Raw genomic sequence first — 14446 nt, forward strand, 5'->3', positions numbered from 1 at the left:
ATAATTATGGATTATAATGACTTCTATTGTGTTTTTATATCGCGTAAACATAAAACCATGTCTGCATTTGTGATCGGAGAAATGACAAACAACAAGCTCTACTCTACACCAGGGGTTCTCATTTCCAGTCCTCGCATCCCCCAGCTCTGCATATTTTGCACGTCTCTCTGTTACCACACCTGATTCAGATAATCAGCTCTTTAGAAGTGAGCTCCGTGCATGAACTATGTTCCCATTGACATGGTCCCTATACAATGTTCATTGCTCCCTACTCCCTGAGCAGGGGAAATCTGTTGAAGTTTACCTCACTTCGGAACATTTATTCATGGATTTGCGGTGTGCAACATTTTTACACATGGACAAGTGTGACATCACATACCTCTGTAAATAAATACAATTTAAATTCATGTCTCGCACACGTCAATGCACTTTGAATGGAACATATATGTTCGCTTCAAACTGGAATCATGGCGGAATATCCTGTGATGTCCACTTCGCAGGGCACTTCAAATAGAACAAACGTCTGAAGCCATAAGAGAAACATATAAAATGTGCAGACAGAGCGGGGGGACACATGAACTGGAATTCGGAAATCTTTTTTTTTTTAATTTTTTTTTTTATGCATTTAGCAGACGCTTTTATCCAAAGCGACTTACAGTGCATTCAGGCTATCAATTTTTACCTATCATGTGTTCCCGGGGAATCAAACCCCCAACCTTGCGCTTGGTAACACAATGGTCTACCACTTGAGCTACAGGAGCACCTTTACATATGTAAATGTACTTACAGACTGTGAGTCAGAAGCACCAGCATTGTAGTCTTCTCTCCCAGGATCAGGGAACAGTCCTTCATAAAATGCGTTGCACACATCTAAATATTTGGGTTGAACTGTTCTGGAACAGGGTTATAAATACAACTTAACCACTGATTTCTAGTTGTGTCCTCTTTTGGAAGGCCAGACAAAGTATTTTCGCTTTCCCAACGAAGCAGCGTCTCCACAACATGGCGCCGACGGCTACAGCGCGAATCAGAGTTACACCTTCTTTCTTTGCGTGAACATTTGGGCGGCGTTATGCAAATCTTCCCACATCATGATGTAGACATTTGGGGGTGTGTTTAAACGAGGCATTTTAGGAGGGCAAATCTTAAATTTTATAAAGAATATCTCTTTGGGTTTGAGACTTTAGTCTTTGCAACTTTACAGATCCTCTTTACGCACCAAGAGCTTGTAACACTCCAAAGAGAAAGGAAAACTTGAAATTGCATAATATGACCCATTTAAATTAAGCTTCAAAGAAATATACAGGAAAAATAGCAGTATTGCAAAATTCAGTTTCAGTAACCTATTGGTGAAACTGACTAAATTTATGGATGTCTGGGTAAATGAGAGGTCAGGAAAGTGCTCAAAATGTCATTACTGTGAGTCATAAAACATTCATTGTTACAAAATGATGAGAGAACTTCTCATTTTGATCCATTTTTACTGAAACTGAAATCCTATCGAACCGGATCCGTACACCAAACTCGTCACTTCACTTCGCACTGCACTTCAAACATCAATCACTTCTTCTGCCTACACCTGTCCCATGGCCAAGCCAGCAGTGTATTCGGGTGAGGTGTCAGAGTGTAATGGTTTCCTGTTGCAATGCCAATTGTATTTTTAAATGCTTCCCCATCAGTTTTCCGGAGACAGCGCGAAGATATCCTTCATCATATCTCTTCATATCTCTTGTTAATTTATGCCAGTCCGTCTTTCCCAGTAAAAATCCTCTTCGATTTTGGTTCTTTGGGAAATTTCATCTCTTCATGCCTACAAACCCACATGCTATTAGATCACTACTATCCAGGGAAAACTGCTGGACAACAGACTGGTGCAGTGGAGAACTCCAATGATATTCTTCACATTGGCTGCCTTCAAGTAGAAACTCCCTCTTTGCTGGTGCTGGAGGAATCCGCTGTCGATGTTATCCTGGAACACCCATGGATGGCCAAACACCAGCCTAATATTAGTTGGAGCTCAGGAGGAATTGACCAATGGAGTAACTACTGCATTCAACAATGCCTCCAATAACTTCCAGCTCCTACCCAAAGAACTGTCATCCTGGCATCGATCAACATTGTTATCTGGTATTTCACAGTAAAAGTCATCTTCTGTTTCATTGAGAGCCATTAAAGGACCGCCAAAGTCAAGTTGCTGGAGGAGTATTTGCGTTACAGGATCCATTTGACTGTGTGATTAGACCTCCTGCCTGGGGCCAAACTACCTAAAGGTAGAATCTATGTAGTTTCCACATAACTTTTGGTACAAGAGGCATTTGATTGTGTGATTGGAGTTCTCATGTTCTCTAAGCTAGACCTTTGTAGTGCCTATAATCTCATCCGCATCCGTCAGGGAGATGAGTGGAAAACTGCATTCATTACTTCATCTGGGCACTATGAATATCAAGTCATGGCGTATGGGCTCTCCAACTCACCTTCAGTCTTTCAGAACTTCATGAACGAGATCTTCCTGTAAATGCTTCACAAATTTGTTGTTATCTACATACGTAGCAGACATCCTCATTACTCCTCCAACCTCTCTGACCACATCAACCATGTACAACAGTTACTCAGCCGACTACAGAAATGTGAGTTCCACCAACCTACCATCCAGTTCCTCAGCTACGTCATCATGCCAGAAGCTATCTGGATGGATCATATCAAAGTGGAGGCCGTGAGAAATTTGCCACAACCTCTTAACATCAAGGATCTTCAATGCTTCTTGGGGTTCTCAAACTTCTACCATAGATTCATCTGTGGTTACAGTGAATTCTCAGCTCCACTAACCACTCTCCTTTGCAAGAAACCTAAATCTCTCCGTTGGACACCAGATGCAGTTGAAGCCTTCCAGAAGCTGAAAGCCACCTTCTGCACTGCTCCAGCTCTCCTCCACCCAGACCCAACAAGACCTTTCATCGTGGAAGTGGATGCTTCCTCCCTTGGAGTTGGAGCAGTGTTATCCCAGCAGGGAGGTGAGCCCCCTGTACTCCATTCATGTGCCTACTTCTCTAAGAAACTATTCCCGGCGGAGCAGAATTATGATATTGGTAACCGAGAATTGCTAGCCATCAAACTGACCCTTGAAGAGTGGCAGCACTGGCTGGAGGGAGCAAATCACCCATTTGAAGTCATTACTGGCCATAAGAACTTGCAGTACCTCAGGGAAGCAAAACGCTTAAACCCCAGACAGGCTCAATGGGCATTATTTTTCACTCAATTCAACTTCACACTCACCTACTGTCCCGGACATAAGAATACTAACACAGATGCTCTATCCAGAATCCACTCACCCGACCCTGTACCTGAGGAACTGGAACCTCCCTCCAGACCTATTTGTATGTCCCATCATCTGGTCTCTCGACAATGACATCCGTGCCACCACCGAAGAAGAACCTGCTCCACCAGGAGGTCCAGAAGGTAGAACATATTTACCAACATCTTTACGAATTTCCCTTCTGGACTCTGAACATGCAACTCCGGGATCCTGTCATCCAGGCAGGCAGCGAACCCTCTCACTCCTTGAGGGAAGGTATTGGTGGCCCAGCATGACCCAGGACATCACCCGATTTGTGAATTGATGCTCAGTCTGTGCCACTATCTCAACACACTCACCGTCTGCCTGAAGGCAAACTGGTACCACTGCCTATTCCGCGTCGACCCTGGTCTCACCTAGGAGTTGACTTTGCCACCGACTTACCTGCCTCCAATGGCATCACCACCATCCTTGTTGCAATAGACCAATTCTCCAAGGCCTGCAAAATCATCCTGCTCAAAAGTCTGCCTACAGCCCTTGAAACAGCAGAGGCCCTCTTCAACAACGTTTTCTGACACTTTGGTATTCCAGAAGACAAAGTGTCAGATAGAGGGCCTCAATTCATTTCCAGGGTATGGCACGAATTCTTCCAACTGTTGGGAGTGTCGGTTAGTTTGTCTTCCAGATACCACTTACAGACAAATGGCCAGACTGAGCGGAAGATTCAAGAGGTCGGGCGCTACCTCAGGGCCTGCTGTCACAACCAACAGAACAGTTGGAGCCAATACCTTCCTTGGGCCAAGTACGCACAAAACTCTCTTCATCAGGAGTCTACCGGCCTCACCCTTTTCAGTGTATACTTGGCTACCAACCACCACTATTCCCGTAGACAGGAGAACTGTCCGAAGTAGCATCCGTGGATTATTGGTTCAAAGAGAGTGAGAGTGTATGGGACTCAGCTCAAGTCCATTTTCAGTAGGCAGTCCGACGTCAGAAGATACAGGCGGATGTCTGTCGTCGAGATACCCCTCTCTACAATTCAGGTGATCGAGTTTGACTCTCCACTCTAGACATCTGCCTGCGACTGCCCTGCAAAAAGCTGAGTCCCCGCTACATAGGTCCTTTCACCATCTTGAGGCAGATTAATGAAGTGACTTATGAACTCCAGCTTCCCAGACAATACCATTTTTCACAAACCTTCCATGTATCATTACTCAAACCTGTCACTGATCCTGTTCTCCCTCCTTCCACAGAACCGGAAGTACCTCCTCCTCCATCCGAGGTTGACGCCAACAACACCATCTACTGGGTCTGGGAAATCGTAAATTCCAGGTGACAAGGTGGCCGTCTACAATACCTTGTCGACTGTGAGGGGTGCAGTCCCTTAGAAAGATCTTGGGTGGACAGAGACGACATCCTCGACCCTTCATTATGTGATGATTACCACCAGCTAAACCCAGATCATCCCGGTCCCAGAGACCGAGGTCGACCTCGTTGTCATTCCTGGACGTCTGGAGATGCCCGTGGGGGAGGGGGTACGGTCACGTATGCACCAGACACAGACACTGAAACACCAGCCACAGAACCAGCCACTCAACCACGCCCTCAATCATTGGAGTATTGAGCAGCTGCACTCAATTACCAGAGCACTATAAGAGCACACTCACTCCTCTAGTTCATTGGCTGGTCTCGAGGTTACTCATTCAGTGTTCCCTTCTTCGGCCCTGTTGACTATTGGACTCTTACCTGTGCTCTTCCAACCTTGCTTATTCTCATTGGATTATTGGACTGTGGACTGGTACCGAGCATTGCAGATTAGACTGTCCCCTTGCATTCTCTGCTTGATATACTCTCAGTTGCCTTTTTTTCGGAGACATCTCCTTTGTTATGAGTTTATGCTGACACTATTAAAGAGAAGTTCACTTTACCTGCATTTTCCTTGTCCTTGTCCTTGGTATACTGTGACAACATTATTGGAAATATAGAGTGATGTCTAATATTTATATAATTTATGTAAGCATCTGCTATACTGTTATAAAGTCTCACTGATCTGCATCACAATCAGAATTTCATCTCAATTTGTGTCCATATAAATATCAGCATCTGCACCAAATTGCATATTTTTGCTTAGTTTGAGTTTCTGAATAAAACTGATCTGTTTTTTCCTCCATATTCTCACTATATCATACTATATGAGCCTTAGAAGCCTGATTGATCAAATATGATACAACACATGAAACACAAATGCAAACTTTTTTAATTCAATAAGCTGTTCCATGTAAATATATATATATATATATATATACACACACACACAGTATATATATATATATATATATATATATATATATATTATATATATATATATATATATATATATATATATATATATCAATATCTTGAAATTTAGGGCAATATATTTAATTTTTGGGAATTTACAGGTTTATCTTTCTGTCTGTGTTTTAATTGGCAGGTTGGTCTGAGCCGCGGATCAGACTGAACTCTGGAGCTCCGGTTGGTACAGATGTGATTCTTGACTCCGGTTCTCCTCTTCATCTGATCTGTGAAGGTGATGGTCCAGTCACATGGGTTCCCCGACTGGCCAGACACAAGCGTTTTATTTCCAAGGAAATCAGAAATGTCCGGAGTTTCCATGTGGATAAAGCCACGGCAGATTTTACAGGAACTTATAAATGCATCTATATGAACAGAAATGATTCAAATGAGTCATCTTCGGTTCACGTGTTTGTCAGGGGTAAGTGAACAAACGCTTTAATTTCTGCTTCTGAACTAAACGTACTTAGTTACTAACGTAAACTCAGTTCCTTGAGATACGGGAATGAGTACTATTTCGCTAAGACGCTATGGGAAAAAGTAATTTTTTCTCCGATACTGAAGTCTTTTCAATAATGCAGTGTAATTGCACGTATATCATGCCATTTAGGGTAAGCCCTTCATGTGGCAACTCACAGAGGTCACTCCCAGACTGGACAATCGTTCCAAGAAAAACTCATACAGCCTTGGCACTTAGGGAGGGCCGAGAGCATACAAGGAGTAATGGATGCTAGCCTGTAAGGCAGGGACATTCAGGTTGTAAAACTTATCAAATGTGGAGGGCAATGCCATGGAGGAAGGAGATTCCCTCAAAGGCGAATCTCAAGAATCGTCTGTGATTGGGGGCTATTTGGATATGAAAGTAGGGCGTCTTTCAGGTCCAGAGAAAAGAACCAGTCCCCTGGGCATACTTGCAAGAGGATCTGTTTCAATATAGTCATACTGAATGCCAATTTAATAAGTGTGCGATTCAGGTGCCTGAGATGGAGGATGGGCCATAAGCTGCCATCCTTTTTGGGGACGTGGAAGTAACAGCTGTAGAAGCCTGACTCACTCTGAGCTTGAGGAACCATCTCCACGGCTCCTTTTGCCAGTAAATTCATAACCTCATTTGCTCTGTACCGAGGTGGGAACCACACCGCTGAATCACGGGGGTCTTTAAGCAAATTGAAGTGAGTAACATCGTTTTATTATCCCCAAAACCCAGTCCAACACTCTGGGGATGGTCTGCCAGGCCTCGGCCCATGTGACAAGGGGTTGGATTGATTAGAGTAGTATGTCACCGTGAGGGTGACACTCAAGAACTCAAGACTCAGGCTTGGGAGCTGGCTGGGCCACTGGACTGAGTAGACGCAGAATTGGGGTGGCTGGAAGCAGCTGCAGAGCTGGAGTTCTTTGGCAAGAAGTTTTGCATCGCTCGGGATGACTTCTACGCAGCAGAGAAGCCACTCTGTGTGAAGAGAGTGAGGCACGCACTCATTGTGACCATCAGCGGAAGAGCGACAGTAATTGCTGAGACAGCAGCTGCTGCAGACGCTGAAGCGGCGAAGTCAGCCGAGTAGAGAGGTCTTGAACCGCTGCGAGGCTTGTCATCGTTGTAGGCTTTGAGTCTCGTAGAGCGAAGATTGTGGTCATCACTGAAGCAGAAGAAATCTAAGGATCCTTTGCCAAAACGCCCGCTTAAATTGCCAGATGGTACCGCCCATATTGGCGGGCTCTGGCGGGCTTCACGGCCATAGGTTCATTAGTTTTTTTTATTCACTGCAATGGCCATGCAGTTACACTGCGTTATTGAAAAGGCTTCAGTATCTGAGAGAAAAGGACTTTGTCCCATAGCGTCTTAGCGATGTAGTACGAGTGAAGTATCAATAGGGAACATGTTTTATAAATGCAGAAACAAATTGAATGTTGAATCTGTGTTGGTTACAGATCCCCAAATTCTCTTCATCTCACCCAGTACATCTGTGCGTTATGTACGGAAAGAAGGTGAAGATCTGACGCTTCCGTGTCTTCTGACTGACCCCGACGCCACAGACTTCACCTTCCGCATGGATAATGGCTCAGCGGTGCCCTACGGCATGAATGTGACCTTTGACCCCAGAAAGGGTGTCCTGATTCGCAATGTTCAGCCTGGATATAACGCCGACTACATTTGCAGAGCTAGAATAAAAGGGGTTGAGAAAGTGTCAAAGATATTCTCAATAAACATCATTCCACGTGAGTTTTATTGAAACCCATGTGTGCTTTCATATGAATCAAGGGACAAAAGCTCCAGACTGAAACATTTTGGAATTTTGTAATTTCATTTATTGTTTCAGACAAACTTCCAAAATTCACAAAATTCCAAAATGTTTCAATTTATTATTATTGCTGAATGAATAATGCACAAAAGAGTTTGCCAAAAAGGAGTTGATAAATGCTAATAATCAACAAAATCAAATGTCAAATTAAAATAATAAAAAAAAAGTTCAGAAAACAATCAAAATAAATAAATAAAGACATCAGAGAATTGTGCAAACCTTGTGTTGTTTAATAATTTAAAACATTAATTTAAAATCTCTTAATATTATAAAAACTTACCTATATAATTAAATTTATTGATATATTAATATATAAATATTAATTATATTCATATTAATTATATATTTATTAATTAAATATACTATTAACATTACATTTAATAATGTTATTAGATATACAAGTAAATATTTTAGAGCAAATGGATTTGGTTGACAAAAAAGTTTGGGAATCCCCGATGTACCAGATGAATTGCATCAAAACAAGATATTTAAGTAAAAAAAAAAAAAAAAAAAAAAAAAAAAAAAAAAACCTACTCATTTATTAACTCAATAAATAATTGTCTAATCAAATGACAAACAGTTCAAATTTAAGAATAAGTATAAATTGAAACATTTAAAAATTAAAAAAGGTTTTTAATTTATTCTTACGCTGGATAAATAATGTACAACAGGGTTTCCCAAAATAGACTTGATGAAAAACTAATAATCAATTAAATTGTAAAATAAGTAAATAAATATTTTTAAAATATAAACAAATTAAAATGAACACTTACTTAAAAACTTTAATATTTGTATTTGTTTGCCTGCCTGCCTGCCATCAACCAACATCAAAGAACCATGAACATGGGAATGTGTTATTGAAATATTTACTTATGTAAACATTAAATATTAAATGAAAATGTATTCATTATATATAATATGATTATTTAATTAATATTATCATTAAATGTATATGTACCATAGTAAAAGCTACTCATTTAATAACTCCTCTATACTTTTTTTTATTCAGGATTACATTTTCCACCGTATGTGTTTCTGAAGAGAAGCGAGTATGTAAAACTGGTGGGAGAGAAATTTCAGATCAGCTGCACCACAAACAACCCCAATTTTTACTATAACATCACATGGACGCACTCCTCTAGAAAGGTATGACCTCTGACCTCTGGGCTCAGTATTTATAAAGTATTTATAAAGTATTTATTTAAAATATAAGGACTCCAACAATATACTCAAAAGTCAGTGGTATCTTATTTAATTGGCCTTTAAACTAAATTTTTGGGAAACAATTTCTTCAGGTGTGAAATAAAAAAATAAAAAAAACCTTATAAATATAAAATACAGTATACAATATACAATGTAAAGCTCGGGATCACTATGATTTTCACTTTGTATACTTTTATTCAGCAAGGATGCATTAAATTGCTCAAAATTGGCATTTATAATGTTACAAATAATTCTATTTCAAATAAATGCTGTTCTTTTGAACTTCCTTTTCATCAAATCCTGAAAAAAAAAAATAATCACAATTTCCACAAAAATATGAAGCAGTACATGTGTTTTCAACACTGATATTAATAAGAAATGTTTTTTAAGCAGCAAATCAGCATATTAAAATAATTTTTGGATCATGTGACACTGAAGACTGGAGTAATGATGTTGAATATTCAGCTTTGCATCACAGGAATAAATTACATTTTATAATATATCCACATAGAAAACACTTACTTTAAATAGTAATAATATTTCACAATATTACTATTTTTACTGTATTTTTCATCATATATATGCGACGTTCTTGAGCAGAAGAGATTTGTTTTTCTCTGTTCATCCCAGCTGCCCCGAGCAGAAGAGAAATCGATGATGCAAGGGGATCGGTTGGCCATCGAGAGCATCCTGACCATACCGGCTGTTCAGCTGTCTGATTCGGGGAACATCACCTGTACGGGTCAGAACGAGGCCGGAGCAAACAGCTCCACCACACACCTGCTGGTCGTGGGTGAGAAACGGAGAGCAATTACGATGTTAATTGATGATTTTAAAGAAATTAATAAATAAATACATTTATATTTAGAATGCACATACATATATTTAGATAAATAATATATTTTATTTTATTTTATATTAATTGTTGTAGTTAATTTCCATTGACATTATTAAAACACTTTGATTTGTGAAAGACGAACCATACATTCGACTCATCCCGAAGCTCTCTTCTGAGCTCACTCACCGTGGCCTGTCCATCGAGGTGAACGAAGGCAACGATGTGGATCTCAGGGTTTTGATCGAAGCATATCCACCGCTGATCTCACACCAGTGGGAGACTCCAACATCCCACAATGCCCCACTCCCACAGAACAGGTTTTACAACTATAACGACAGGTCAGTCTAAAACACACATTTAGGCCAGCATTACATTTAGTCAATCAGTCTTAAATAATGGCATTATTAGGCATAGCAAGCAAGATGAACATAACATTTGTAGACGTGGCTGACTGACATATCCGCAAGCTGAATGTGATTGTTTTTGCTTTTTTTTTTTTTTTGGAACTGTAGGTATGAGGCGCTACTGTTCCTCAAGAGACTGAACTTCCAGGAAACCGGCCGCTACACTCTTCACGTCAAGAGCAGCATCAAAAATGCCTCCATTACTTTTGATATTAAAATGTACAGTAAGTACAGTTGCAAATCATTCCAAAAATTATATACTTTTATATTTTTAATTGCATTTCAGTTTACATTTATTTAGTAAATTGTTATAAACATTTTTGTATTTAGTTCTATATTTATCATATTTGATTAATTTTATATTTTTATATATTTGTATATTTATTTTTAAATTGAATAATTACTATTTAATTTATTTATCATTTTATGTTCCAAATTAAGCTTCACCAGCAGCACTTATAATCAGACACTTCAGTTGTAAAAAACAGAAGTTAAATTAACCTTAACATTAAAATCAAAACTTTTAGCTGTTAATATTATTTAATAAATCCCAGATAACATGAACTAACAATCAACAGTTGCATTTATAAGTGGAAAAATATTTCATATTCTATAATTGTATGTATTTTAACATCTATTCAGTAAGTTTTTTTTTTTAATTTATATTTATATTTATTTATTTTATATTTATTTTTTATATTACATGTTCCAGATTAATGTTTAAAAAAGGTGAAATTAATCTTAAACATTCAAATCAAAAGCTGTATCGGTTAATATTATTCAATGAACCTGATATAAATGTATTTAATCACTGTATTGCTCATTGTTAATGTTAAGGCAATAACTAGGACCATATTGTGGTTTTACCAATTAATGTGCTCTAAATTGATCTAAATCATCTTTTTTAACCTTGTTCTTGTGTCCATATATATAAATCACAAAAACACATGGAAAATGGTACATGTTCATGACAGAAGTTAATATATTTTATAAATTCTGTATTATATAGTCTGTATTTTCAGTTAGGCCTGTTTCCATTGGTTCATTAGAGCTTGAGGAATGAAAACATTTCGAGGAAATCAGTGCTGCTGATAGAGCTGAACTTTCTGAACCCATAACCTGTAAAGAAATCAAGTCAAAGATGCAACAACATTTCCTTCTGCAACATTAAAGCTGATTTTGTTTCGCAGCAAAACCTGTAGCGACGGTGAGATGGGAGAACGTCACAACTCTGTCATGCAGGTCTTATGGATATTCAGCTCCCAGCATCCTCTGGTACCAGTGCACAGGAATCAGAACCACGTACGTCATTATTAGACACCTGACACTGAGAGCCTGCTATGAGCTCAAGGCCAACATGAGATCAAAATTTAAAACCATTCTATTTTCAAAAATTTCCATTTTTGCTTTTATTGTGAATGATTCATCAGTGCACATTATTCCAGCCAGGATATAGAAACACTTTTGACCATCCAGTCAATTCCTCAGGTCATTCTCTATATCTTTTTCAATAAGAAACTCGATTTTCACTTCTGTAATCGAATGCAACTTTTAGAGAACTTTAGAGAACCTTCAACTTTTTCCCCACTATTTTAAATAATGAATCATTCAGACTCATTATTATTGGGGAAGGTTAGATATTTTAACCTGACAAAAGTTTTGAACTGACTGATCTCACTCCATAGACACAGATGCTGTGCAACATTTCACAAATAACCAGGAAAATGGAGTGAAATTACACAAAACAAGACATGAAAACAACAAACTTAACTCAAACAGCAGCCAGTATTGTTTAATTTGATAAAATGTGTCAATTTTTATCAGCTTTAATGCACTTAAAAATAACAAAAGCCATCAAAATCAATAATGTTCAAATACACAATTTAATGCACATTACACTTTGCAAAATCAGCTTTTTTTTTCACAAAATCTGTCCTTTATTATGACTATTTGGATGCAGTTAACCACCCACAAGTGCAGCAGAAAACATCTGACTCATTTGCGTTTTCTTCTGTCAGGATTAGGCATAAAAAATATTGTCATATATGTGGAAATGGGCTGAGCATTGAATGTGTAGTTGCAATCCAGCTCAGAGGATACAGGAATTACAGTATGTGTTTTTGGTGTTTTTCCACTGATTAAGGGAGAATACAAGACTTCTTCACTTTACAAATGCTCATCGAAAGCAAAAATGCTACAAAATGCATATATTTAGTGAGAAAGTGTTTGAAATCAGCATCTCATAATTAGTCAGAAACAAGTATTGGATTTATTTGGCAGATAAGATGCAGACCAGATTCTAGATCGTCTGAAAGACTTTGATTATTGTCATATTTGAGCTGTATAATGTGTTCATCAGCTGTCCAGAAAACTCCACCGGACTTCAGCCCATCCAGACGCAGACGCTGGCGTTACAGAAGAATCCGTACGGGTCGGTGGGTGTGGAGAGCGTCCTTACCGTGGGACCGTCCAACCAGAGAATGACCGTGGTGTGTGTGGCCTTCAATCTGGTCGGACAAGGCAGAGACACCTTCGCTATGGATGTATCAGGTAAACAAACGCTTCAGACTTTAAAAAAGATGAGCACATCTATCTGGTTTATTGATCATGTGAGTGTGCTTTTGTCTCAGATCAGCTCTTCACCAGCGCTATGTGTGGAGCTACAGTCGCGATAGTGGTTCTAGCGCTGCTGCTCATCTTTATGATCTACAAATACAGACAGGTGAGATCATCACAGCTGCTTCTAACTTCAGCCAAACTTCATTTAAAATAAATCCACACCTCTTGTTTTTCACTCCAGCTATACATCAAAATTCAGTTTAATCTTTAAATCATGTTGCTGTGTTTTTTTGTGATGGATTCATTATGCAGTCAACGCTTTGAAAAGTAAGGCTTCTTTATTGGTATAGATGGTACCTTTAACATCCATGGAACCACTATACGAACTTTACACTCTTAAAAGTAAAAGATCTTCAAACTGATAAATTCTTTGAGGAACCAGAAATAGTTCTCAAAGGCCAAAACACCATTTTAGAACCTTTATTTTTAGGAGGGTGTAAATCTCAGTTCCTCGTTCCTGCTTAATTCATTAGTCATGCAATTGAGGTCTGCCTTCTATTTTAAATATTATTTCTCTGTAAAATATTTTTGGAAAATCTTTGTCCTTTTCCCCCCTCTCTTTTTCTTTCTTTTCCAAAAACATGTTTTGTTTTTTTGTTGTTGTTTGTTTTATTTTTTTCTTCCACCCAGCAGCCAAGCTGTTGTTACTGTATATACAAAGTGCTAAAGAGGCAGATATTTTTTGTGTTGTGGTTCATTGAGATTCCTCCTCTACCAATGAGAACTCACAAGCACTAATTAAGCACTAATTGAGAAGTCATTGATCACAGCTGTAGAGGAGCTTTGAAAGCTCCTGCGGTCCATCATTACTCTGAGAGGATCAGATCACAGCAGTCTGACTGAAAACTTTTTCTATGTATTTTTTCTATTAAGTATCTTAAGTCTGAATCTGAGTCACTAAATCTGACACAGTCTGACATATTGTGCCTATGGCTGTCAAACTTTCAAAATGACCACAGTGTTATATATATATAAAATATTTTTTTTTATTAAGTATCTTAATTTTAGGAGTCCTGTGTGAACAGTAAACAAAATTACACCGTCCCTAAACTCATGAATGATTTATCACATGAAATTTAGTATATTTCAAACCTGTTGATTTCACACACCGTGAATCACTCCTCTGTATTTTGTTGATATGTGTATAAGGCCTTTAAACTGCAGACTGAACTCTAGTTTGTGTCTTTTGGTAGAAACCCAGATATGAGATCCGCTGGAAAATCATTGAAGCCACAAATGGAAACGACTACACCTTCATAGACCCAACAAAACTGCCATACAATGAGAAATGGGAGTTTCCCCGAGACAAACTAAAGCTCGGTTTGTATTGCGTCACTAATGCTTCACACGCTCACACATGACAGATTTCTGAATCATGAATATCATGAGGTTTCATTTGACACCATTAACCTGAACTAACTTTGCTAGCTCATAAAAGTTCAATAATCTGGTATTT

The 14446-nt window shown here is 38.7% G+C and overlaps 1 protein-coding gene across 2 annotated transcripts in view; it reads left to right on the forward strand.

Moving 5' to 3' along the window:
- LOC109085854 (macrophage colony-stimulating factor 1 receptor) overlaps positions 1–14446 on the forward strand; it is a 30369-nt gene that overhangs the window by 4945 nt on the left and 10978 nt on the right. For both annotated transcript variants that reach the window (XM_042770581.1, XM_042770582.1), the window contains exons 3-12: positions 5766–6047; positions 7556–7843; positions 8936–9072; positions 9760–9922; positions 10104–10305; positions 10480–10595; positions 11562–11673; positions 12731–12921; positions 13002–13093; positions 14184–14310. In XM_042770581.1, coding sequence (XP_042626515.1) covers positions 5766–6047; positions 7556–7843; positions 8936–9072; positions 9760–9922; positions 10104–10305; positions 10480–10595; positions 11562–11673; positions 12731–12921; positions 13002–13093; positions 14184–14310 — 1710 coding nt within the window. The remainder of the gene's footprint in view (positions 1–5765; positions 6048–7555; positions 7844–8935; positions 9073–9759; positions 9923–10103; positions 10306–10479; positions 10596–11561; positions 11674–12730; positions 12922–13001; positions 13094–14183; positions 14311–14446) is intronic.

The sequence above is a fragment of the Cyprinus carpio genome, chromosome A14, assembly GCF_018340385.1.
Source record: "Cyprinus carpio isolate SPL01 chromosome A14, ASM1834038v1, whole genome shotgun sequence".
In the NCBI taxonomy this organism is placed as follows: Eukaryota; Metazoa; Chordata; class Actinopteri; order Cypriniformes; family Cyprinidae; genus Cyprinus; species Cyprinus carpio.